This window comes from Alternaria viburni, assembly GCF_023758015.1.
Source record: "Alternaria viburni strain BMP 2772 chromosome Unknown scaffold_3, whole genome shotgun sequence".
Taxonomy (NCBI): Eukaryota; Fungi; Ascomycota; class Dothideomycetes; order Pleosporales; family Pleosporaceae; genus Alternaria; species Alternaria viburni.
Genome location: NW_026055772.1, coordinates 244,107 through 269,642, shown reverse-complemented (window position 1 = coordinate 269,642; position 25,536 = coordinate 244,107). Strand labels below are relative to the sequence as shown.

The 25,536-nt window shown below is 52.6% G+C and overlaps 7 protein-coding genes and 1 non-coding gene across 8 annotated transcripts; 2 read left to right on the top strand and 6 right to left on the bottom strand.

Annotated features, from left to right (window-relative positions):
- Positions 1–475: 475 nt before the first annotated feature.
- On the top strand, positions 476–2,640 carry J4E79_001725 (uncharacterized protein; the record flags this gene model as incomplete). Its single annotated transcript, XM_049350632.1, has 3 exons — positions 476–756; positions 806–1,307; positions 1,360–2,640. The coding sequence occupies 3 exons, from the start codon at positions 476–478 to the stop codon at positions 2,638–2,640; spliced, it is 2,064 nt and encodes a 687-aa protein (XP_049214471.1).
- Positions 2,641–5,300: 2,660 nt separating this feature from the next.
- On the bottom strand, positions 5,301–7,709 carry J4E79_001724 (uncharacterized protein; the record flags this gene model as incomplete). Its single annotated transcript, XM_049350631.1, has 6 exons — positions 5,301–5,310; positions 5,376–5,703; positions 5,932–6,451; positions 6,495–6,667; positions 6,869–7,105; positions 7,151–7,709. The coding sequence occupies 6 exons, from the start codon at positions 7,707–7,709 to the stop codon at positions 5,301–5,303; spliced, it is 1,827 nt and encodes a 608-aa protein (XP_049214470.1).
- Positions 7,710–7,905: 196 nt separating this feature from the next.
- Positions 7,906–10,781, bottom strand: J4E79_001723 (uncharacterized protein; the record flags this gene model as incomplete). The annotated part of the gene is made up of 2 exons (XM_049350630.1): positions 7,906–10,191; positions 10,239–10,781. 2 exons carry the CDS (start codon positions 10,779–10,781, stop codon positions 7,906–7,908), a joined length of 2,829 nt encoding a protein of 942 aa, XP_049214469.1.
- A 3,272-nt stretch (positions 10,782–14,053) lies between these two features.
- On the bottom strand, positions 14,054–14,142 carry J4E79_001722. The gene has a single exon. It is a non-coding gene; the product is annotated as a tRNA-Asp (tRNA).
- Positions 14,143–14,496: 354 nt separating this feature from the next.
- Positions 14,497–16,216, bottom strand: J4E79_001721 (uncharacterized protein; the record flags this gene model as incomplete). Its single annotated transcript, XM_049350629.1, has 2 exons — positions 14,497–15,977; positions 16,027–16,216. 2 exons carry the CDS (start codon positions 16,214–16,216, stop codon positions 14,497–14,499), a joined length of 1,671 nt encoding a protein of 556 aa, XP_049214468.1.
- A 1,162-nt stretch (positions 16,217–17,378) lies between these two features.
- Positions 17,379–18,588, bottom strand: J4E79_001720 (uncharacterized protein; the record flags this gene model as incomplete). Its single annotated transcript, XM_049350628.1, has 3 exons — positions 17,379–17,773; positions 17,822–18,520; positions 18,558–18,588. The coding sequence occupies 3 exons, from the start codon at positions 18,586–18,588 to the stop codon at positions 17,379–17,381; spliced, it is 1,125 nt and encodes a 374-aa protein (XP_049214467.1).
- Positions 18,589–18,963: 375 nt separating this feature from the next.
- On the top strand, positions 18,964–21,226 carry J4E79_001719 (uncharacterized protein; the record flags this gene model as incomplete). The annotated part of the gene is made up of 3 exons (XM_049350627.1): positions 18,964–19,272; positions 19,318–20,664; positions 20,726–21,226. 3 exons carry the CDS (start codon positions 18,964–18,966, stop codon positions 21,224–21,226), a joined length of 2,157 nt encoding a protein of 718 aa, XP_049214466.1.
- A 355-nt stretch (positions 21,227–21,581) lies between these two features.
- J4E79_001718 (uncharacterized protein) lies at positions 21,582–25,409 on the bottom strand (the record flags this gene model as incomplete). Its single annotated transcript, XM_049350626.1, has 2 exons — positions 21,582–22,786; positions 22,991–25,409. The coding sequence occupies 2 exons, from the start codon at positions 25,407–25,409 to the stop codon at positions 21,582–21,584; spliced, it is 3,624 nt and encodes a 1,207-aa protein (XP_049214465.1).
- Between the last annotated feature and the right edge of the window lie 127 nt (positions 25,410–25,536).

Genomic DNA, 25,536 nt, shown 5'->3' with positions numbered 1-25,536 from the left:
TTGGCAGCCCTCTACGCCACGCTTTAGCCCCCAACAGCCGTGTAAACACCACGACGACCCGCGCACCAATCACCTACGCATCTAGACCCTTCAGCTGTACGCACCACGATTACGCACCAACGGCCCGCATCTGCACCGAAGACTGCGCCTTCCTCGTACTTCACCAACAGAAAGCCCCTACCACTCGCGCCTTCCTCTCCGATTTTTGCGACTTCCTCTGCGACCGCTCCGCGCCTTCCTCTCTCATCTCCGTGGCGCCCTGGACCCTGTCCAAACAGACTTCCCGAAGCGTGCCTGCCTCCGCGATCCAACGTTCCTCCACGTGCAGCCTCGTGCACCTTCACACACGGCATTGAAGTCGCCAACAGTTTTATCCATGCTTCCGCGGTAAAACAGCATCAAAATCAATTACACCCCCAGGTCGAGTCGCCGGTGCACTAGCACTTGGTAGCACACGCTGCGACCCAACCAAACCATGGACGCAACAGCACACGTCCTCCATGCCGCCGCCCAGCTGGATGCCCGCGCCGGTGGCATGGGCGGCGACACTGGAACCCGTCCAGGCTCGTACAAAATCATTGGTCTCGTCCTGGCGATTGCATCGGGAGTCTTCATCGGCACGTCGTTTGTTATCAAGAAGCATGGTCTGTTACAGGCGAACAAGAAGTACAATGAAGAGGCGGGAGAAGGCTACGGATACCTCAAGAACGCTTGGTGGTGGCTCGGCATGACACTCATGATTGTTGGAGAGATATGGTACAGACTGCGAGGCAACAAGTCCGAACATCCTACTAATACCTGGCAGTAATCTTGTCGCATACGCTTTCACCGACGCTATCCTCGTAACCCCCATGGGCGCCCTCTCCGTCGTTATCTGCGCTATACTGTCCACTATATTCTTGAAGGAACGCTTGAGCTTTGTTGGAAAGGTGGGCTGCTTCAACTGCATCATCGGATCTGTTGTCATTGCAGTCAACGCGCCAGAGCAGTCGTCTGTTGCGCGCATCCAGGACATGAAGAAATGGGTCATTGCGCCCGGCTTTCTCAGCTATGCAGGTGTCGTCATCGTCGCATGTGTTGTCATTGCTCTCTGGCTCGGCCCAAAGTACGGAAAGAAGACCATGATGGTCTACATCACCATCTGCAGTCTGATCGGAGGACTGAGTGTTGTCGCAACCCAAGGTCTCGGTGCTGCTGTCGTAGCACAGGCTTCTGGCACATACGGCGGACAGTTTAAGGAATGGTTCCTCTATGTGCTACTCGTCTTCGTGGTTGTCACACTGCTGACGGAGATCATCTACCTCAACGTAAGTCCCTCACTCTTTCTTGGCCATGTGGAGTATGCTAAGCTTTGCCCAGAAAGCTTTGAATCTGTTCAACGCTGCCTTGGTAACACCAACCTACTACGTCTTCTTCACCTCCGCGACTATCGTCACCTCGGCCGTCCTGTTCCAGGGTTTCAAAGGCACACCACTTCAGATTGTCACCGTCATCATGGGCTTCTTGCAGATTTGTTCCGGAGTCGTGCTACTACAACTCTCCAAGTCGGCCAAAGACGTTCCCGACTCTGCTGTTTTCAAGGGCGATCTTGACCAGGTGCGAACCGTCGCAGAGATGGAGGAGCCGGAATACGAGCCCCGAGCTGATACCCTTCGTGGCGGCGCGGCAATCCTCAGATCACTGTCAAAGGCCAGGTCTCACAAGGAACTCGCCGAGGCGAAGAAGATTCAAGAAGAGCACATGGAACCGATTGGTGAGGGCGAGCAAGTGGAGTTTGACGGTCTCCGAAGACGTAAAACGGTTCTCGACCCCAATCGGCCACCGACGCGCAGCGGCACCATTGTCCAAACCCGAACCATCCACCCCCCTCTTGGGATGTCACAATTCCCGACCGACGAATCCGACGACGACGACGACAACGCTAGCTTCCACCCCGGCTTCTTCCAACGACTGCGCTCCCGAGGCAAATCGACTAGTAGTCGCGGCAGCTCCCACGCTCCGGGGACTTCTGGCATGGGCATGCAGACACTCCCGTCCATCCCACAAGCCGACGGCGCATCGGACCGCGAATCAGACGCCGGATCCTACAAGCAAACTATCATGACACAAGACACATCCTACAAGCCAATCGACACGCACATCCAGTTCGCCGCGCTCCCCGACCCGCAGTATCGTCACAGCCGTACCGATTCGAACGACTCCCTCGCCCCACCACGGCCGAACCCTCACATCGCCAAGCGCCAATTCTCTTTTCAAAACGTCTTCTCCCGGCACCGCTCAGAATCCACAGGCGAAGCGTCAAGTAGCAAAGTACGCCCGACTAGTAGGCATAGCCGGAAGAGCAGTAGAGAGGGCAAGGCCGCAGCTACTGCTACCGAGGAAGAGAGGCTAGGTCTAGTGAAGGGTGACTCAACAAATCTCCTTCCGATAGCTAGCCGTGATGATGACGGTGATGATGAGCCGGTCGGACCGCCAGGATACTCGGATGACTGGGATATGCCGCGGACGTCTAGTCCTGGCTTTGAGCCCGAGAGAGTACAGAATAAGCCGGCGATAAGAAGGGTGGATACTGATGGCTCGGAACTCAGTCCGAGGGACCCAAAGGAGTTTGAGAAAGGAGGTGGGGGCCCGTACTTATAGCGGTTAGGATGATGACTTTTTTTGTCAGTCCTTCGCGCTGTATCTCCTACTTGGCTTCTTGAATGTCGTTTTGCATAGTTTAGTTGGGCGCTGTTGGTATATATTGAGCGTCGGCGCTTTCTGTAGTGTGGACTGGCGCGATATGGCCAGTGGATATCCTGCTGATTCACGTCGTGAAAGACGGTTTTTGACGTTAATGAGTACTTTCATGTACACGAAGATGTTTCAACTGTCAGGTGAGTGTATACGTAGATAGCATGGAAAGCGACTGAGATACATGGTCGTGAAATACATACATCATGATGATCACCACCACCGTTTTTGACCACCGGCATTTTGCAGTGTCTGAGCGTTCGGCGCTTGGGGGTGGGTATATAAATGTCTCCTGCCTGTACTCTTCTTTACCTTCCTACAAAACATAGCTTCACTTTTACCAAAAGAATCTAATGTTTTTGCCATGTCTGCGGGCTCTCTCTTCCTGCCAAAATACCCAAAGTCAATCTCATGTTTTGTTGGCGACTTCCTGGCGTCTTACTCCCAAAAAACAAAACAACATGACTGCATGTGCATACATCAAAAAATACATAGCAAGGGCCCATGACTTTTCCGCCAGCTCTGGTCTTCTTCCCAGAAATGATACGCCGATCGTGCCATGTGTCTGGCGCTGCGCTCACACAAAAACGTACCCGCCCACTATCATGTTCTGCGTCTCCGAAGATTTCGCAACCTCTGTCTCGAAAGCGGATTTCACATCCTCAAAAATGCGTTTCTCAATGCGATGATGTTTCTGGAAGTGGGCTTGGATTGTACCTTGGCTTCCAATCTCGATCAATTTTCAAATGACGGGATGATGTTACGTATGGGAAGTGGGTGGTGCTCGGGTATAAATACCTCTGCGCGCCTTCTACCTTCCTTCTTCTTTATTAACACGATTCTGTGTCTTTTACCAAAATTCGCGGCAGTGCATCGAATGTCTGAGCGCTCTTCCTCTTTTCCAAAATTTCGATAGCGTGGAGACATGTCCGCGCTGCTGTGCTCCCCTCAAAATCCTAGAGCTGGTGTCGATGGATGGAAACTCTCGTTGAAACAAAACACGACATACCAGAGCCATGTGCCGGCGCTCTTTGTACCCTTCTCAAAGTTACATCTTCAACATGAGTTTTTAAACGTCGCCTCAAAAACCTGCTCTGAAGCTTACATGGTCCGCTCTGCGAGTTCGGCGGTTCTATCTCTCGAACGATAAGGTCCCACGTCTTTCTCTCATTTCTGGAAAAAACGGGGGAGTGCGTTTCATCTTTCTGAGTGCGATGTCAGAGGGCTCAATTCTCCCGCACTCTTCTTCCTCATCCGCTCGATGGAGTTATTCTACCTACAGTGAATGGAAGCTGATATGTTTTCTGTGCCGTTGAGAGTTCTCAAAGATGGAACATGAAAACGCTATTCGTGGACGTTCAGGGCTGCGTTTCGCTTCTCTCCCTCTTCTTGATTGCGGAGATTGAAAGCGTCGATGGCTTGTCCAATGCTGGGGCTGCTATGATTCCTCATATTTCCGCTATCCTTCTTTCCTTCTCATCGACCCAAAGGCTTCATTTTTACAAAATGTCTTCACAGAGTTCACATGTTTGCTGCGCTATGCCCAGTTTAATCCGCTCAAAGACCAAAAGGGTATTCGCAAAGATGAATGGCTGTGCCAGCTCCTTCCCTTCTATCTTCGATGTAAATTCCAAAAAGCCTACCTCGCTCACGCACGCTATACTTCCAAAGAGCGACATAAAAGAGAACTTCGCCTATTTCATGTCTTTCCAACAAGACGTTTCAAAGGACGCTGTATGCTGTCCGATCCTGCAGCCCTTCCTACGCTGGCATCGTTTGTTTTGATTCGATCCAATTCCCAAAACTACATCTACTCTGAAGTTCTTAAATTACAGAAAACAAGTACAAAACCCATCATGTCGTAAACCTAAGCGAAAAGCAACGCGACAAGATCGATCGTGGAAGAAAATGAGATCATGGGAAGGAATCTCCGGTTTGGGGGCTTTGAGGATGATATAACTGTTTGATGGTCGCCTACTCCGGCTCCAGTAGATGCGTTATCGGATGACCAGTCCCGGCCAGTATCCTTCAGAGGTAAAACCGCCTTCTCAATGTCTTTGGTAACCTGCGTCGGCTGCAAGTATATAGATACAGCTATCGTTTGAGCAATCAAGCTGAGGTTCTTGGAAATGCGATGCTTCTCTCTTTCGTAGAGTATCTCCTCGCGCATGACTCGTATGAAATGCGGGAGGTGTGGTTGGCTCGTCGTCTCCGGGTCGCCTCTGGGTCATCGCAGTACCGAGAGCAATCAAGCTGTTACGTTGTCTGCGCGGTAATTGGGATCCAGTGTTAAATCGAGTTTGAAGGGTTCAAACCTTTTGGGCCTCCACCCAACAATCAAGCCCTTAAAGCGCCTGGGCTCATGTGACCGTACAGTCCAAGAACCCCAGGTAAAGAAAGCTTTATGCCATGATGCAGCGGTTTGTACTTCTCTGAGCCTCTCACGTTGATGGTTTGCATCGTGAGAGTCCTTGCCTGACCTTTTCTCTACGAGATTCACCGCACACTTCGCTAGCTCAATGGCCTCTTCATACCTTACATGTCCTGCTAGTGCGAGAATTCCGCGATTAATCGCCCCTATAGTGTAAGGATGATCGTTCCCGAGGTGTGCTTGAGCGGCTTCAATGGGCTCCTTGTAGAACCACATTTGGAGTTTCCGACTAGCGAAGCGGCCAACCCATGTCTTTTGATATATCCGCACGCGAGCTTGGAGCTCGATCCGCGTTTGCACAACCAGCAGAGATAGCTCGTGCGTTTCTCCGTAGTTGGAGACAGTGACCTTGTACAATAGGTCCATTATCTCCAATGCTTTTGGATAGTTGCCTTGGTAGTTGTAATGCATGGCCCAGTCGAATTGCGCTCTGACGCATTGCAGATTTCGGTCACCAAGAAGTTTGGATATGCGGGGTATGACCAGCCTGTAGATTGTCTCTGCCTGTTTGTAGCGCTTCATGTCGGTTTCTAGAACGGCTAGGAGAATGTAACTGGTACTGTCTCTTAGAAAGACCGCATCATTTACATCCTCAAAGAGCTTGGCTCTGCTACTTTCGTCTTTCAATTCTGGATGCAGCTCGAACAGATATTGACGCGCTTCGATCCGACGCTCTTCCATCAGGTACAACTTGACTAGCGAACTCCGTAACCCATTCAGTGCAACATGATCGGACGGTAGAACCGCTTTCGAACGATCATACATACTCTGAGTCAGAGCGATTGCTTCGTTCCGCATACCAATGTTGATGAGCTTTTCACACACTGCCGAGCTTCTTGAGGACACAATGAAGTGTCCAGGACCTAGTACTTCTTCCCAGTCTTCCAACTCTCGACGCTCAACTTCCAGTATGGCTTGTGTCTGCTGCTGGTCTCGGTAGTATTGCATGTCATTCGTGAAGTCCATGTGTCCGATCTGTAGTTGCTGCGACAACTTTGTCCACCAGAGGTAACAACTTCCAAGGGTGTTCTTGAGCTTTGCGAGGCGAAAGTCGAAGAAACCTTGATTCGGCGTGTGTTTTGCGAACCAGAATTCCGCTAGAGCTTCGTCTCTCTTCGTGCCAAAACCAAGCCAGTAGCATGAAGCAATTTCCAAGGCCATTGCATCGCGTAGGCGCGTCATGTCCGGCTCATGCAACACCTCCTGGTGTCGAATGATGAGACTGTCGAAAATCATGACTCGAACTCTGTAGTCCACATTGGACAGCTGCAATAATCCTTGCACAACCTGAAATGTCAGACTGAGGCACTGGAGGAGTAGAAGCACGTACATCGAACCAATTGAAGACATCCGGAATCTTTCGAATCGCATCGTAGGTCATGTGCGGGGCTACCGCCACCGGTTTTTCAGTAACGCACGGTGGATCGGAATGATCGTCCTTCGTGCAGGCTTCGAAGCAGTCCCTCAGGATTTGGAGAGGAGTATCTATCGACGTAGGGCGAGCTGAAGGGTCAGCAGCTAGCGTCAGTTCGAACAGCTGACTTAGACAGTCTTTGATACTGTCAAAAGTCTCGTTACTTTGTTGCAACTTTGTTCTTGCGATTGCAAGCATGGTACTGCTGTCCAAAGACAATACGTCATCGGCGAAATCACCCTCTGCATAGGCGGGGTGATTATAGAACAGCAGCCACAAAAAGCACACACCGCACGAATAAGACATCGCCCGTTGAGCATCTAAGAGATGGAAGCCAGTATGACGATACTCGTTGGGGGGTATTGACCACGGGCGTGATTCGGGAAGAATGACGTGTAGATCAGGCACCTCATCTGGTACTGCACTGGAGTGCCCGAAATCGGCAAGTTGGATGGTAACGGCACCGTTTTCAACCCCGTCGACGAAGACCAATATGTTCTTTGGTTTGATGTCGCCATGTATGATGCCTGATCAACGTTAGCTGGATTATCGATTGAAACGATTATGCTCACGATGGTCTTCCAGATCCGCGACAGCGATTGCGAGCTGAATGCAAATACTTATTCTTTGCTTATAGCTGAGAGAACCGCCTTCGCGAGTGTGCATAAAGGACCACAATGTTGAATGTGTGGCCTTCTCGAAGACCAGAACCGGCTTGATAACCCATTTGTTGCCCTCTTTCCTACTGTCCACACTCCAGCCGATACCTTGTAACTTAGTAATGAAGGGGTGTGCCCGGAGCGCGCGTGCGCTCACAAAGCTGAGCTCTCGCAGGAAGGCACTCGCGGAGTTGACTTCCTTGAATGCAAGCTCCAGGTCATTCCTGATAAAACGCTGATTCACGACTGCAGTCAAGCCAGCACCTACGTTTCCAAGAGTTGGCTGATGGATCAAAGGGAGGAAGTCGACTTCGCGGGATTGTGCCAGTGCCAAAATCTCTTGCAGGTTGGCGTCTGGCGTAGAGCTGGCAGTGGAAATTTGGTGTGCGATTGATGCCACAGAAACCACCGAGTAGGCAGTGTCACGCACAAAAAAAGAGGTTTCTTGCGTGCAATCTGCAGTGCCTTCCATGGAATCGACATGAATATGGAAGTCGTTGCTCAAGTGTTCGTTCCGTCGCGTGGGAACCCGGCTGCCAGGCAGCAGCCCGCGTATTATGTAAGCCCCGCTATGACCATCCGGCCTGTCACGAAACTGACGCGCCGGCAAAACACGATCCTTCAAGACATGGCTCACATTATGACCAAACGCACAAATCGAAAGGATGCTACCTAACAGCGCTAAAAAGCTCATCCAACGCGTCGACAACATCAGCTTTGAACATCCTACGCAGAACCAAGTCGTCGTCCTCGCGCCCAGTTCTTCCCCTGGCAGCAAAGTGGCCGCTCAGGCAACTCATTACCACACGTTGATAACGCGATCCCATTGTGAGCTCAACCTGGGCTAGACGCGTGTCCAAAATCTCCTTGGTGAACTGCTCCGGCCCCAGGCTGCGGAACCGCTTACTCTCAGTAAGCTTCACCAGTGGCGCCCAATGTCCGATTTCTAAAAGCATCATACCCATGCTGTAATAGTCGTACTCCTGACAATATCTCGATCTGTTCTGCAGATAGTCCGGGTGGTGGTAGTTCAGCCTGTTGTCAGGACCAAGTGTAGCAGCGTCCGCCTCGTTCTGTCGACTGCTGGCGAATCCTAGCATGATCGGTGTTTGTGCCCACTCTTTTCGGTCTGCTTCCTTCGCTGGACAAAACAAGATATTTGTCGGGTTGAGATTACGATGCAACCACCCCACCGAATGGAACTGGTAAACCGCTCGCGACAAGGCATAGCCGAGACGTATACGGCCTTCGAGGGTGGGACGATAGGACAAGCCTCCATGAAGCATTTGATTCAATGTCAGGATTTGCAAGTTTTCGTCCGACGAGCTGGGTAGCTCATACACCAAACCGAACGACCTTCTGGAAGGGCGATGATATAACCCTCGGCAATGCAGAGTACTCGGAATCCGGGCGGCGTCGTCATTGTGCAGTAAGCTTGCTACCGAAGCAACACGGTCCCGGAACTGTCTTCCCGTCTCGTCATCTGCCCACGCAAAGCTGTATTCCACCCATTCTACCAGGAATCTACCCTCGCTTCGCTCTATTAAAGCCCGGGTATGTTGCTCAATGTCATCGAGCAGTTTGACATCCTGATCTTTAAGGAAGAGACCACGCTTTTCGCTCAGAAGCCCCAGCCGCTCCTTTTCGATCAACAGCTTCACAGTAACGAGTAAGCCGAGTTCATGGCTCACAGCATTACTGGCCCCTGCCGCCGGGCCGAAATCGAACTCATCGATTTGGACGTCTTGCAATACCAATTGTTCCGCGTGAGTTTTGGCCAAGTCGCGGCAATGAATGGGGAGTGCACCGAGTAACCGAACATGGATTTGTTGGACCTGCTTGGAACATCGGCGTCTGTAGTCGTCGTTCTTATCTGCGAGACTGTCGAGAAACGTGGACATGCCTTGGAGCTCGCTTTGAATCAGCTCAAACTGGAATGTCGGTACCTCGTCACCTTGGGGCTGCTGACGTAGCCTGTCGTGATAGAATGTCTCAAACGCATTACTCCAACCTTCGAAATTCATTCGCCCCAGTCTTAGATCGGCGGCACCCTTCAAGTCTCCAAGCTGCTCCCAAGCTGCTGATACGAGACGAGCCAGGCCAAACACAGCTATGTACTGCAAACTTAGCATGACTTCCACTGCCCGCGGACGCTGTGTAGGTTCGAAAGATAACATCTCTTCGCAAAGCGTTATGAGCGAGGTTCCTGGGCTTGTGCTGCGCTGTCGAAGTGACATCAGCCAGTTTTGCACTTCAACGCTTGGCCCAGCGGGCCCGTGGTGGAATCTGAACCAAGTTATCTCGTTCGTCACTTCGTGATACCGAGCTTCTCGGAACTTCTTCACCCCCTTAGAGCCTTCGGCCAAGAATGTTGCGACCTCAGCAAGGATACAACCAAAAGACCATATGTCGCTTGCTCTGGTGACCTCGGCGGTTCGAATCAGAGTGTCATGAAATCGCTGGCATTCGGGTGCGGCGTAGTCTGATCTAATCTCCTTGAAAGCTGTCAAGGAACCCTCTTCTTGAGCTTTGAAGGTAGATAGCCCAAAGTCTCCGAGAACAAGAGTCTTATCACGGATGAAGATGTTACGTGGAGCTATGTCGTGGTGGCATCCTGTCAGCTTCACATCCAGTACAACCGAAGAGAAGTTGTGTACAGTTTCAACAGCAGAAGCGAGGTCCGCCAAAGCTGCGAACAGCGGATGATTGTGACGTGATGAGGGTTCGGGATTCGAGAAATACGGCGCTACTAAGTCTCCGCGAAGCAGCTGCGCAAGAGTACCCCCGTTTGCCTCATCAAACACGAACGTATAAGTATCGCGAAAGCGGTAGGAGCAGAAAAGCTCTACAAGGTTCGGGTGTTTGAGATGCGATAACAGGGACAGATTGCGGAGCTCTTGCGCGAAAGCATGCTCTGCTTGTCCCGCAGACTTCTTGATCTCCTTTCTCACGACCTACATATCTCAGTCATCATTCTGCTGTTCTCATGTGCAAAACTTACCTTGTTTGCTGCGATGGGCAGTTCATGACATTGAGGATGTATCGTGGTTATGTATGCACTTCCGAAAGAACCCTCACCTATCGACTCTTGATGGATGATAGGGAGTATTGTCCCTTGCGCGAGTTCGCGCGTCAACAGCATCCGGGAAAAGAACGGAGTGGAGAATTCCCATTGCTTCTCGAGAAAGCGCTGCACCTTAAGATCATCAACTTCTACACCGAACAATGCGGCAAGTGAGCTTGGTTCGAACGGGAGACGATCGTCAGGATGCGACCTTTGCAGAGCATCTTTGCTAAAGAAGTCCAGAATCAAGCGACCGCATTTTATCAAGAGTAGAATGGCAAAGCAACGCCTCGCCCCTTTGACGATTCTACCAAGAATCTCTTCGTGTTGATACAAGGGTAGCCCAAGTTCATGGAGAGCCATGCGAATTCGAGGCTCAGACATTACACTGATCAACTCTCCCCCAGGGACGAAAAATCGGCCCTCGATATTCTTGTTCTTGAAACGCAAGCTTTCAATGCTTTCGACCAGATTGTCCATCTTAGTTGTTCTCAGGCTTCTGGATAGACGCGATTTCGGCCTAGTTCAAGTGAGTAATGATGACATCACCGGGCTGCATACCGCATGAGCGTACCTCGGTCAGCCTTTCTGGAACCGTCAAGTCGTAGGACTCGTAATTTTCCTGGACCGTACGTTAGTGCTCCAATCGTTGAGCTGTCTCTTTGCGCAAATTGTTCACTAACCACTATCCTGAAGTTGCCAGCTCCAAACTTATCTCGCAACAAGGCTTGAAGGTCTCCAAGGGCGATGTACTGTTGTGTTATAGTCTGTGCCAACATCGTTGTGGTGGGGTGGGGTCGCAAGGCTCTGTGTAGGATTGCGAGATAGCGAGGCAGAACGGCTGACCTTTATGCGGGTCGCAATGCAGCCCATTTATGTCGCTCGATTGGATACAGCCTTGACACGTATCCGAGAAGCGCCACCAAGCAAGCAATTGCGCTCACCGGATCTTACAGGAGGACTTCTCGTACTAGGCCATACTTTAATTATGTCGGCTATGCAAACTCATCTATCGTATTAGAGCGATTCCGTTGTACCACGTTGGCACATGTAAGCATCTCTCATTCTTTTTACACGGGCACAATGGTGACACTTGACCAAGTGACATCGCCTTCGGTCCAGAGCTATGCGCTCGCATCAGATTGCTATGCACCAGATGGGTTCGATCGTACGCTCTGTAATGAGGCTTTGACGAACGAAACCGAAACATTCTTCTGCAAGACTGGCGGTGGCCTTACAGTTTTATGGAAAGAAGAGCCTCAAGGCAAGTCGTATTAATACTGCCATCGAAGCGCAGGCCTACTCTGATTCGTAATAACACAGAGCGAAGGGCCAATCTTGGAGAGCAACGTGTCAAGCAATGATCTGGAACAAGGGCATCTTGAGACTGTATGTACTGTTTCACATTGTCAACACACATCTAACTTGTAAGAAACCACTGGTACCACATGTAACCAAACTCTTGTGAGCGATTCACGGCTGAATCTAGAAGCTTAAGTTGAGTGCAGTCAGTATTATAACGCAACGTTTCTCCTGGGGACAGCTGTCAATAACGGAGCCCGCATTTCGCATATTGGCTGGTCGATTAGGGATATTTACCCCGTTCATAGATATCGTACGCGCTTTCGGAAGGAAGGTTGAAGATGACCAGCGCGCACGGCACACCTTCTATTCGGCCAGGATTAGCCAATGCCTGGAACTATGCTACAATATGCGCTACGTCGAGCTAAATGGGCGACAGAAAGGCCATCCATGGTCATTGCGCCAGACAGGTGTGTATCACAAAACGCAGTTATCTGGGCAACAGTCCACCTGGGTTGTACTACAGCCATCTAAGCACGCACGTACAAGCTTAATACCGTCCCTCGAAAAGAATGACGCGGGAAATACCGCATGTAAAGCTCCTACTTTACACGTCCATTTTGTGTTCCTGTACTCCGGTATCAAGAATTGGCATGCGTACGTCGAGTATATGGGAGCACAGCTAAGACGATACGTGAGCTATGGGCCCCTAGGCCAATATACAACACACTGCTGATGCTCACCACAGGAAGAAAAGGCAGTGTCTTCGCACCTAGACACACCCGTTCACTACGACCATACCGTCCTCTTCTCAGACATCCAATGTCTAACAAAGCTCAAAAGCAGACTATCAACATCCACAGCCGCGGTAAATGGGCAACTCAAAGTCCTGCAAGGCTGGAATCGCCAACACACCCTCCTATGTGGCACGAAAAGCGCATGCGATGCAAACAACACAATCGCGCACCTGAAGATCGAGATCGAGCACACGCAAGACGCATTTCGCAGGCTGATGCGCAAAGCAAACGAGTACAGGAAGTTACTGGACTCTATTCTCACCACAAGAACCAACGCAGCTCTCCTACTCTCTATTACGCACATGCAAACGAATATCAACTTACACCGTGCTACGACAGACCAAATGCACACACATACTATCGAGCTTGTGCGCACCGCGAAAGAAGGCCATCAAGACACCATGAACGTGAAGACGCTGGCGCAGATTGCTACTTTGTTCCTGCCCGCTACGCTCATTGCCGTAAAGAACCCATGTTTCGGTGTGTAATGAGATGCTAACGATGGACAGAGCCTGTTTAGTTCTGAGATGCTCATACAGAAGACTGGATCGATCTCGTTGCTAGGACTGTATTTTGCAGTCACAGTGCCGTGCGTACTTGCGACACTGGGGGTTATGCTGGGTGTGCAAGGCGGGAGGTGGAGGCGTTGGGTCAGGGCGACGATGGGGAGAAGGAGCATGCCTTGAGTCATCATACTGAAAGGCGTTTCGCGAGAATTACCTGGGTAAAAGTGGACTTTCGCATTAGCTGCAACGAAATCGTATCAGCTCGTTAGTATACTATTCCAATAGCTTCCCGGACATGTTGTAGATTAGGAGCTTGGTTATCTCGATACGTCCACGAGTGCCTGCGTTTGACAGCCGGGAAAGGTTGCCGTCCATTGCAGACAGCGCAGCAGTGCCGCGTCTTTCCAAGGTCGACGATAACTATTCTGATACAGCGATGTCGAGTCAAGTCTGTCATCCACTGGAACTATAGATCGATGCGCCTTCAGTGATGCAATCATGACTGCTTCGCGACATGCGCAGTAGTCGAGCTGTCGCATAGGCGATAGTTGGGGACTCGCGGTGCAGGCGGCCAGGCGGGACACCTCCGGGGCTCCCGCAACATCGCGCAGCCGCGCACCTAGCCCGCCCCAATAAACCTCACGATGCATCCGCACAAGTCCAGATTGAAGAAGCACACGTATAACCCAAGAAGCGCACGTATTTAGTCCCCAAAAGCACCATCTAAATAGCGTATCCCTAGTGTCCAGCATGTTCCGCCTCGCCTCGCTGCCATCCCCAAACCACGGACCAAGACCCCCAAACACCCTTCTCAGCAAAAACAACATACAACATTCCATGTACATAATACACTTCTTATGCACCCTTAGACTACAAGCCCTCTGCGTCTACTTCCCCTAGCTTCCGCGGTCTATTTCCAAACCCGCAGACCCAACTCTAGCCACCAAGACGACTTTATTGCAAAAAACAACATTTGACATCGCGTATACACTTCGCATGCATCCAAGACTACTCCACTCCAACTATATCCACATTGCCTAGCTTCCGCGACGTGCAAAAAGTATGCACATGATCACTAATCATGCGTCCATGCCATGCACCAGAACTGTGGGCGGTTACGGGGAGGTAGGAACAGCAAAAAGGAAAGCTCTCCAGCGGGGAATTGAACCCCGGTCTCCCGCGAGTTGTCTTTTGCAAGATGACAAGCGGAAATACTGACCACTATACTACTGAAGATTGATCAACTTGATAGTTGAGTAGGTGGTTGATGGCAAAATTCGAAACTTGTGTGTTTATAATCTAGCTTGTGTGGATTTCATGCTGTAAGCTGCACGCATCAGAATTGGCTATGTATTGGGGAGGTTTGTGGAAGATGTTGGTTGGGCAGTGAAAATCTGTATGGTGGGGTGTTCGGGTCGCAGCGGCGATTGGATCCGAGTCAGCGATCGACCGTGGAAGAGCAGGTTATCACGCATCTTCACAAGAACAGACTCATCACACGATACGCATGGCATGCAAAGAAATTGTTTGTTCAACACTTAGATTCATATCTATTGTTCCTTTATATCATCGCATTCTCAAGGCGCGCATCTAAAACTGCATGCTACCCATACCAAGACCCCTCCTGTAAATAGTTCCAGTACCAGTGAAGTTACCAGTCTGCGTAACAAAGTTCTCAGTGCTGCTGAAGTCCTTGATATGTCCGAGGAGAATCTCCAACATGCGGTACGCGACACCGGGCGTGTAACCAGGCAGTTCGTGACCAGCAAGACGTGCAGTGTAGAACATCATACCACGCTCAGCAGTCCAGTAGCCCTGGTAACCAGCACCCGCAAGCGCACCACCGTTGTACTCAGGGTGGTAAGGAGCGTACAGGGGAGTGGTGGGGTACTCGGAGAGACCCTGGGCGCCGTTCCAGGTCATGTTCTGGATGGCAAAGAGGGTTCCGTTAGTGCTGAGGAGCATGTCGAGGTCGCCGGAGCCGATTATGGTGTTGTTGGTGTACTCGATGACGCGCTGGAGGACGCCGTTGTTGGCGGGGCCGGGGGATTGGTCGGAACCTTCGTCATCGCCGTTGCCGAAGACGTTGGTGTTGGTGCACTGGAGCCACTCGGTGCTGACGTTGGCGTGGAGTGCCATCTTGACGTCGGTGCGGTTGAAGTAGATCTCGGCGCCTGGGGGCGAGTAGTCGCCGGTGTTGACTATGCCGAGCTGGGAGTATGGGTGCGGGCATGTCTCGGTGATGTGGTAGATGTTGAAGCAGGGGTTCACCTCGAGGATGGCGGAATAGAAGTTGTCGAACTGGTCGCAGGTGTAGTTCTCCGAGCTGTATGGGTCGGGGAGAACGGGGAAAGCGCCCTGTGGTGGGGGGAAGGTGAAGTACTTGTCCATGTAGTCGGTGTAACCGCACTCCTTGTGGTGCTGGGTGATCTGCTCCATGAATGTGTCGTTCAGGAAGAGCAGATTCTGCCAGAAGTTGACGAAGGGGAGGAGGACAACCTGCTGCTGGATGGTCTCATCACCAATGATGGGGTCGTTGATGGAGATACCGGCAAGGTTGAAGTACTTGTCATCATCGGCAGTGATGAAGCTGTCGGCAATGTAGGGGACGTAGTAACCAGCGTATGACTCTCCGGTGATGTAGGTCTTCCAGTTGTAGAGTCCGAAGAGGTCAATGAAGCTCTTGTAGAAACCACGGAACTGGTTGCCGAGCTCAACCTCGTCGGTGATGTTGGGGGTACCTTGCGAGTATCCAACACCTACGGGTTGCTCAACCCAAAGCATGTTGGTGAGGTTGGTCCAAGAGTAGGGGTTCTGGACCGGGGCGAGAGTTCCGGATTCCCAGGTGAACGGGCCGTTCTCCGTAAGGAAACCGCTGAGCGAAGAGCATCCTGGGCCACCGTTGAGCCAGATGACAACTTCCTCAGGGGTCTGAGCCTGAGTGGAGGGGAAGAACCAGAAGAAGAGCTTTCGCGTCTCCTCAGGATCATCCGAGATGGGTAGCAGACCCGCGTAGCTCTCGCCAATGTCGAAAGGAACCTCTGGGATACCAGTACCGTTGACGGCGAAGGCTATTGGCTTATTAGTCTGATGTATCACAGTATGACAATGAATACTAACACTCAGTCTTGTTGGTCAAGAAGAAGCTCTCGGCACGCCTCTGGATCTCGGGATGCTTGAAAGCCTCTCCCGGCATACGCCTCTCGACAGCAGGCCTGACCTTCTCAAACACACCACGCTTGTGTGGCGAGCTTCCAGCAAGAGCTGTAGAAGCACACAGCAAAGAACCAACCACTGAAAGGAGCTTCATCTTAGGATTGACTGATGAAAGCGGCTGTGAGCTGGCACGAAAGAACCGGGCCCAAGGCGAGTATTTGAACGTTTGCTACGTGACGGCATTGCGGTATACAAACCCTTGCGCTTACCCCGGAAGAGCAGGAGGTTGGCGGAGGCACCAGCAAGGCTCGGTAATAAACCTCGCAAACGCCACTTTCTGGGTCGTGCAGGGCATGCTATCGCGTTGAGATTCGTAGCCGAAGGGCGAGCACCAACGAGGTATGCGAGATGACGCAGTGCAAACAGAAGCACCACCTTAGGCACCTTCCTGAAGCAGGACTATACGAAGATTAGACCGAGACTTTTGCATGATGTTTGGCGTTGATTCGCCGCGGCTCTGTTTAGCGCATTCATTGTGCCCAGACCAGTTCAGAGTGTAAGCCTCGGAAGCGGATGCTTGTCGAGGCTTGGTCAAGCTGGTGGATCGACGGACGATAGCACGGCTACCGTAGGTACATGGACGACGACAAGCGGTATTTTGTTGGTATGTCTTCGTAAAGCGAATTACGAAAGATTCATGTTGCTATCGCATGGCGGTGACCGTAATAGTGACGGTGTTGGTACCGCGCCGCGTGGGCGCGTCATCAGGCCCAACTCCAACCCGACCAGGCGGGCCGAAGCTTGTTAAACTTCAGGGTACTGTTGAGGCGGGGAAATGAGAAGTCAGCAACACGAGTTACGGAACTCAAGGTCAAACGTCATGGGCCGAATGCAAAGTATAAGTGTTGCGCGTTTTTGAGGTTGTTAATATGAGAAGGGCCACGCGGGCAAACCGAACCGTTGCTGACGTTCGCGTGTGCGGTCATGGCGGTGTTGCCCGGCAAGGCTGTCCTATGGCCAGCCCTTCTTGTAGCTATCCCTTCATCGTCGGTACCCGAACGCCAACTCTAGCTTGTCGAAGTTGGAACGATGCGCATCGCAATTGGCGACCAACAGAAGGTCTGAAGGCGCCGGAACTGGCATGATGTCGTTGCCCAAGACATGTAGTGGCCTTTGACATGCGGTCGCACCTCGTGAGGCGTTGGCCTTAAGCAACGCCACGCGCCACCACGCGCCGCCATCAGCCTTCCCCATCTGACTACATGCGGGTCGGACAGCTTGGTTTCTATCTGGCTTGTCTATCCTGATAGCTGGTCCTAATTGTCCACAGGTCGCAGGAAGTTCATATCATCGAGTAGCTCCCTAGCATCCTCTGCCTTGTCTTCTTCCAGTTTGTCTGCGCCCACGCCGATGCTCAGATCTACAAGTCCGTCTGCAGGCGGCGAGAACTGGCGCAGCTTGACGCCGCTTTCAGTAAAGATCTTAGCGGTTTGGTCGTCCACAAGGTAGCCTTGGTTATAGACCACCTCACTGATACCAACTTGTGTTATCTTGACGCTGCAGGTCAAACAAGGACATGTGTTGCAGTATAGGATGGCGTTCTCGCCGATGCGGTCGCGGCCGGCTTCGAGGAGGGCGTTTTCTTCGGCGTGCAGGCAGAGGCAGGTGGACAGACCAACACCTCCCTGTGCGGCGTTGTTGCAGCGGGGGCCTGTATGTTGTCAGTCTATGTCGTGGGGATTCCCAAGTGTGAACGTACATCCGCCCTCGTTGCAGTTGGTCATGCCACGTGGGGTACCGTTGTACCCGGTGCTAATCACACGCTTCTCCCGTACGATGCAGCAACCGACTCGTCGCTTCATGCAGTTGCTCCTGCGTGCTGCCAGGTCTGCCAACTGCATAAAGTATTGATCCCAGCTTGGGCGTACACGGGCCTCGTCCATGAGGTCCAGGAAAAGTATGGCACTGCGCAGGGAAGCCATGTCGGACGAGGAGTTGAGTAGCTTCAGCTGTGCTCTCTGACAGAGGGCACTTAGCCCTGTTCTGGGAGCAAACAAGTGCTTGTCATTGCGTAGAACGAACTCCTCGAGAGTAGGCGGTGTGTGGTCGGTGGCAGCACATCGGGCCTTGAACCGCTGCCATCGCACACTGACAGGCGCATCGACGCTGACGAGGAGGAAGAAAGGACGCCTGAGGAGGGCATCAACGACCGTTTCGTCCCATATGTCCGTTGTAACGAATCGCTCTCTCCATCTCAGCGTGACGAAATCGAGTAGCGAATCGATGTTCGGGAAGGTATGCTGTGCGTCTACGGACGACTTGACCGGCGAAGGGACACGTGTGTTGGAAGCTGACTTCTCTTCTGGAGGCGTCTCAGCAGTCCGGGCCAGGCGTAGGCGGGTGAACTGGTGCTCCTCAACGAGGTACGAAGCTATCGACGACTTGCCCGCGCATATTCCTGTGCCCTGTCAGCCTCGTCTCATGTAATCTCGGACGGTGCTTGCCTCCGCACAATCCAATAAGCATAGCGATAGATGTCGTCCAAATGTGCTGTAACCAGAGAACAGCAAGGGCGGAGTCGTGGATCGAATCTCGGATTGCTAACAGCGGGTAAGCGCGTGGTCGGCTGCAGGAACGCGTCTAGCGTGGCGGGGCCTCGCCCAGGGCCTCAGGGCTGGACCCATGACGGCGCGCGGGGTGAAGCGTGCGGCTGCCTCACCATCACTGGGACATTCACTGTCACATGCAGGCGCCTTTGACAGCTGCACGTGTATTGCTTTTGCGTATGACTGCCATCATCATCGCCTGCTAGGACACATCCCCTGCATACTACATCTCCGCCTCGCCACGCATCCTCACTCCGTCTCATCGCGACCCCACCACATACTATTACCGCCCACCATGTCCACCCTCAAGTTTGCGCCCTGGCTGAGTGATGTCGACGTCCAGTTCTATGCCGCACTTGCGCACATCAAAATCAACCATGACAAACTCGACGATTCCGCGCGCAAGGTGCTCGGGCTGTACGAAGTCCGTCCTGGAGAGCACTCGTCGCGATCTATGCGAGTACAGATACACCCGAATGCGCTGACATCAGACGATACCCCTCCAACGTTCTGCCGCGCCGAAGGCATCATCAAGAACTGCAACACCATAGAAGACTACAAGAGTCTCGATCGCGCCGCCATACTCGAACGATGCGCCCAAACAGTACGTCCATCATCCCCCCCTGCGATCATAACTGACGCGGCATAGATATGGGATGCCATCCACGACGGCTCGATATACGAATGCCCCTCCCTCCTCTCCTCCTTCACAGCCATCATCTTCGCCAACCTCAAGAAGTACAAGTTCACATACCACTTTGGCTTCCCCGCCATACAGTCAGATCCACCGTGGAAGCAGATTGGGGAGGCGACAAGGCTACACTCTAGGGAGACTACATACTTGGTAGACGCGGTGCAGACGTGGCGATACAGCTCAGACGTCCGCCAACGAGGCTTCTTCCTAGCCAAGCGCATACAAGGTGGCGGAGATCCGGAGGAGAGGCCGAAAACGCCCGTCTCACCCTTGGAAGAATTTGGATACACATGGTCTATAGGCAGACTGGAGGCTTACGAGAAGGGCTTCTTCGACAAGGTGGATAGCAAAGATCGCTTCATATGTTTCGCCGACCCCTCCACATACGAAACTAACCCAGGCTGGCCTCTTCGCAACCTGCTCGTGCTTATGCGAAACCGGTGGCACCTAAACGACGCTCAAATCATGTGTTATCGCGACACCCACACACGACGTGACCACTCCAACTCGTTGATCCTACAACTACGATCAGACCCAATACCCGAGGCAGCGCCGACTTCCGAAACACCAGAAACTCGCCCACAGACACCCAAGTTACCCAAAGTAACCGGCTGGGAACGGACAGAATCAGGCAAGCTGACATCGCGCAACGTGGACCTCTCTGAATACATGGACGAGCGCAAACTGGCAGATCAGGCTGTGGACCTCAACCTCAAGCTGATCAAGTGGCGGATAGCTCCTACCATCGACCTGGACGTCATCAAAAACTGCAAGTGTCTGCTGCTCGGAGCAGGGACACTAGGCACCTACGTTTCAAGAACGCTGATGGGATGGGGTGTCAGGAAGATCACATTCATCGACAACGCCACAGTCAGCTTCTCCAACCCCGTACGACAGCCTCTCTTCAACTTCAACGACTGTCTACAGGGTGGTGCAAAGAAGGCCGAAAGAGCGGCAGAGGCTCTGCAAGAGATATACCCCGGCGTCGATGCACAAGGGCACGTCATGGAGGTACCGATGCTGGGTCACCCAATGACCGATAGCGCGAAGACAAAAGCCGAGTTTGAGAAGCTACAGAAGCTTATCAGCGAACACGACGCCATCTTCCTGCTCATGGACACGCGAGAGAGTAGATGGCTACCAACGGTCATGGGCAAAGCCTACGGGAAGATCGTCCTCAACGCTGCACTAGGCTTCGATACCTACGTAGTCATGCGTCACGGGCTGAAGACAACGCGAGAAGGAGCCGGAGAAGTAGAACTAGGATGTTACTTCTGCAACGACGTCGTCGCACCCGCAGACGTAAGTATCCTACCCACACATCCCTCTATCCACTTTACCCAGCTAACCCCCGACAACACAGTCTCTAAGCAACGCAACCCTCGACCAACAATGCACCGTAACCCGCCCCGGCGTCGCCCCGCTCGCCTCCTCCCTCCTCGTCGAACTCCTCATGTCCATCCTGCAACACCCCTCCCAAGCCCGCGCAGCACCCCCCTCCGTCCAACCCAAAAACAACACTCCCCCCACACCCGCACCTTCACATCCCGCACTCCCACCGCCCTTCCAACACCCCCTCGGTACGATACCCCATACAATACGCGGCTACCTATCCACTTTCTCGAACCTGCAAGTCGAAGGCAAACCTTACGACTGCTGCTCTGCGTGTAGCGATAGGGTGCTCGAGGCGTATAATAAGGATCCATGGGAGTTTGTGGCTAGGGCGTTGAATGAGAGGGGGTGGGTCGAGGAGATGAGTGGGTTGAAGGAGGTGCAGAGGAAGGCTGATGAGGCGGCGGCTGATATGGATTTCGAGGAAGAGGAGGATGAGGGGGGATTGGATGAGGAGGGGGAGTTGTTGTGATGTGGTGGGATGAGGGGATGGATGGGAGGAAGAGAAGAGGGGGATTCAACATCAGCGCTTTTCCTTTGTAGTAAAATACCCTGTTATTGTGTATATGTAATTTTCAAGATGTGCATATAGAGATGTGAACCTGTAAAGATGTAACTGCATTGATACCAGCAAAACTACAAAATACCGGGCATATACCATACCAAGTAGCCAACCGATCAACAACACCGCCCAAAAGCCCCCATATCCCATCCAAGCCCATCCAATTACCCATCCCCATGTCATGAATCTCCAATCTTACGTGTATCCAAAGAGTCCCATCGCCATATACCTGTCGCGATACACATATCTCTACATAACAGTGTGGTCACAAAAACGCAGGCGTATCCTCCCTAACCAACACCAGGCCGCCCCTCAGACTCTGCTTTCCCGCACTTCCACCCGGCGACAATGCGTTCTCGCTCTTCCTCTGCCTTAAGAACTTGTCTGCCATTCGCTGACCTGGTGTTACATTGCCATCCCTGCCTCCGTTCCCAGGGCTTTCACCACCAAGCACACTCTCGATTCCTCGCCCAACAGAAACCCTCGTCTCGGGATGCGGTTCCTTGGTCATGGCCAACGAGCTGGTCGAAGTTTTCAGTGTTAGTGCTGGACGGCGGAGCTCTGAGCCAGGGAGTGGAGAGTAGTTGTCCATGTCTATGACGGCGGGACGACCTGTGTTGTTGGTGCCGCGGAGGTCGAAGGCGCTTCGCGGTCTACGAGCGAGTTTTTCGGGTGACATGGGCCGTAATGTTGCGCGGATACGGGGACGGAGGGGCGTTACTATCTCTGCTGAGCTGGCATTCTTCTTTGCCGATGGTGTTTCAAGGGTGTGAACGTTGGTGCTGGGTGAGTTACGGCGGGGCGTACACAGTAGTTGCTGAGAATTTGGTCGCGTCGATAGACCTAGCGGGGAGATAGCGGAGGTTTTGTGACTGCGGAGGGATGGGGGAGTGACATTCTCCTTGCGCGCGGGGCTCCTCTTTAGGGTAGTGATTGGTACGCGCTGTGTAGTTTCGTTCGTGGCTGGGGCAGATGTATTGGTGGTAGCTTTGGGATCAGGCGTGGACTTGGGCGAGGATTGGGATCTGCCCGGCGCATTTGTCTCGGTGGCTGATTTCAGGACGTTGCTACTGGAGCGCCGACCAGTATCAAGGAAAGAGAACCGGTCATTTCTTGAAGGCAATTCTGGCGTTTCAAAAGCCGGGCGCGATCTAGATGCGTGGCCTTCGGGTTTTGACAGTAGGTGCTGCCTGTTTGAAAGAGACCTCGATTCGGGCTGAGAGTGTATGATGAGCTTTTCAGTATCAACAATCTGTCGAAGTGGGGTATGATTGCTGTCGCGAGTGTCGATGTGCGACGAAGACTTCTCCGCGTCTGACGTCGCAACACGTGCGCCATCGTCATCGCGACGCTTGAGATCTCCTGCGCGGGTGACAGTCGATTCAGTAGTCTCATCTTTATCACCGGCATGCGGTCGCGGCGTGGGAATATCGAGCGATCCCCTTAGAACCACCGTCGTGTCCTCGTGTTCTGTATGGGATGTACGGCTCGAATCTGGTCTGACTTTCTTTGGTGGAGTGGTATACCGATCATGAATTCTTAAATCTTCTTGACTGGTAAGTTCCATACCAGAGATCTCATGCGACAACCAAGCCCTCCAGTCACGACTAGTCCGAGTAGGTTCGCGACGATGGGGAGAAGGCGTCCCTACAACGTAGCTTCTTATTGACCGACTAGTTGAAACGACTGCTGAGCCGCCGTCCTGAGATTGCTCAACCTCACCAGGCCCTCCGAAAGACATGACACTGTCATTAGGAAGGATGCTGACGCCATCTGTGTTTCGTGAATAGATGCTGGGAGACATTGGCGTCATGACAGTGTGAGAAGCTGGTGACACGGATACTCTGGGTGAAACGGGCAGCCTCCGTGGGAATTGACCAGCCATGCCACGAGCGCCCAGTGCAACTTCCTTGTCATCTTGAACAGCTGCCTTCGTGGAGTCATCAGTCCTTTGAACGAACGTTGCGACATCGTAAGTTCTGCCAGTTTCACGCGGAAACTGGACATGCTCTGCCTCGTCCAGGGGAGACTTCCAACGGTCTTTGGCTCTCTCTACGCGCTTCTCAATTTGCGATGTCGTTGGAGTAAACATCTGAACGGCACAATTGCGCTCAGCTCCATCACTATCGGTCTGTGTATCATCAGACTCGGGCGTGCTGCCCGACGAAGGCATCGTTTCCTCTCTTCGATTTACTCCTTTCGTGCCATCCACTCGACCGGTAAGGCCTGGATCAGGAGATGAGTGTTGTCCGATGGGTGTGACTGTGCGGATGGTGGATCTGATCGCCCGTCCAAAAGATCTGATCGTGCTGGTCTTGCTCTGAGTGCTTTGGGATGTGGCCGGTCGTCGTGATGGTGGTCGCTGTTCTAGATCGATACTGCTACGAAGGTTTCGACTTCCACTGGAATGCAACTCTCGTGTATGAGAGAACAGCTTGGTAGTACTGGACTCAAAAACATCGCTTTCTGCGCCTGGTGTTCGTTTGGCCGGGCTTGAAGACTTTTGTGATTTTGACGATCCTATCTCTTTCATCAATGCAGAAAAGACGCGTTTGGGATCGACAGGCGTAAGTGACTCTTCGGTGAGGATCTCCATGGGCATGGGGTCGCGGAAAGCGGCGAGAGGTGGGAGAGGCAGAGACTTCCTTCTCGAAGCACTTGTAGATGCCGCACGGTCTGCCTCGCTCCCAATGCTATCTTTAGACTCATGGATAACGGTCATTCGCTTCATGGCACGTTGTGTCAGCGTGTCGCTGGTGGTAGTAGTTCCCCAACTTGTAACTCGAGAAGCTGATACGTTCGCAGCATTAGCTTCGCTATGAAGACTCCGATTACTCCGTGCACTTCCAGTGCTGTTACTTCTGGATCCAGATCGTAGGAATGCGGGGTAAGCGCCTTCAAGTGACGGTGTCCGAGCACGAATGCGTTTCAATGTTTCTTCGCAAGGCGGAGGAATACTCAGTCCTTCTTTCGCAGTGGGTGGACTGTAGTGCGCAGTATGGAAGTAGTCGCGGCTGGCATCGATCTGCTGGACAGGAAGATTGGTGGACTTGCCCGACGTGCGCCGGAAGACCTTCTTAATTTTGCTTTTGAGAGACCCGGAGAATGATCTCTTTTCCTTGATTTCCTGGGGTGGCACGAAGTCGCTCAAGGCAAGATCCGCTGTCGACTCGTCAGGTGTCTGCTGATAATCCGTAGAGAAAGATTGCGCTTCCGACGCGACACGCTTGCCCTTGTCCTTTCCTTTGTCTTGTCGTTTCTTGAAAGGCGCTAGAAACATCGACGGTTTGTGCTTCACCGCCTTCTGCTGAAAGTCTTGTAGATACTCATCTCGTACTTTGTCAAGCGTAGTGTCAGGTCCGACTGTGACCGGCATACGCAGGCCTGCCAGAGGTGACGGCCGAATTGTTCGAGAGGGTAGAGGTATGGGCGAGGGTTCTGATACCGGGCTAATGCTTGCTACAGGTGGCGTTGTAAGATACTTGGACGGCGGCCGAGCAATCGGTGATCCCGTCTGAACACTGCTTGCGTAGTACATGGAACGCGCTTTACGTATCTGCTGCGAGGTAATTGACGACGAAGCACTCTGTCGGAATGACTTTGGCTGGGAACTAGGTCTTGCATTTTCGCTGAACGTGATCGAAGGCTGCGTCGATAGATACCGCGGTATGGAAAGCGACCCATGGACGCTGGGAGTAGGATAGAAGGGCGGGAATTGCTCTGTGTTCTGTTCCGTAGATTCTGCTGAAGCTTGTGAGAGGCGTTGTGCACTTCTCGTCTGCTCGGCAGTCGGACGCTGCAAAGACCGCAAGCTCGAGTCGCGAGGTGGGAAGTGGCTGCCCTGGGAGGTGAGAGACTTGCGGCTGGCGTTGCTCTTCGATCTCGCCAGCTCGGCACTGCGTTTTGCGTTACGGTCTGCCGCATCTTGAGCCTGCGCACGAGCAAAGGCTGCAGTGGCTGCAGCTAGAGCCTGTTGTTTAATCGTATCCAGATCCAGCGGTTCGGCGATGGAAGTGGGACGTTTGTGGACAGTCGAGGCAGACTTAGACCGGCGGAGTCGAGTACCTGCATCGCTATTCGCACGGGCAAGCATCGGAGTGGCAGGATAAAACTGTGGTTGCTGAAGTAGTGGGGTAAGAGGGTGTGGCAAACTTAGCGAAGCAGTGCTAAGGACGTGTTGACGGCATGTAGCAGAAACAGCGGTAATGAGGCGCGGCCAA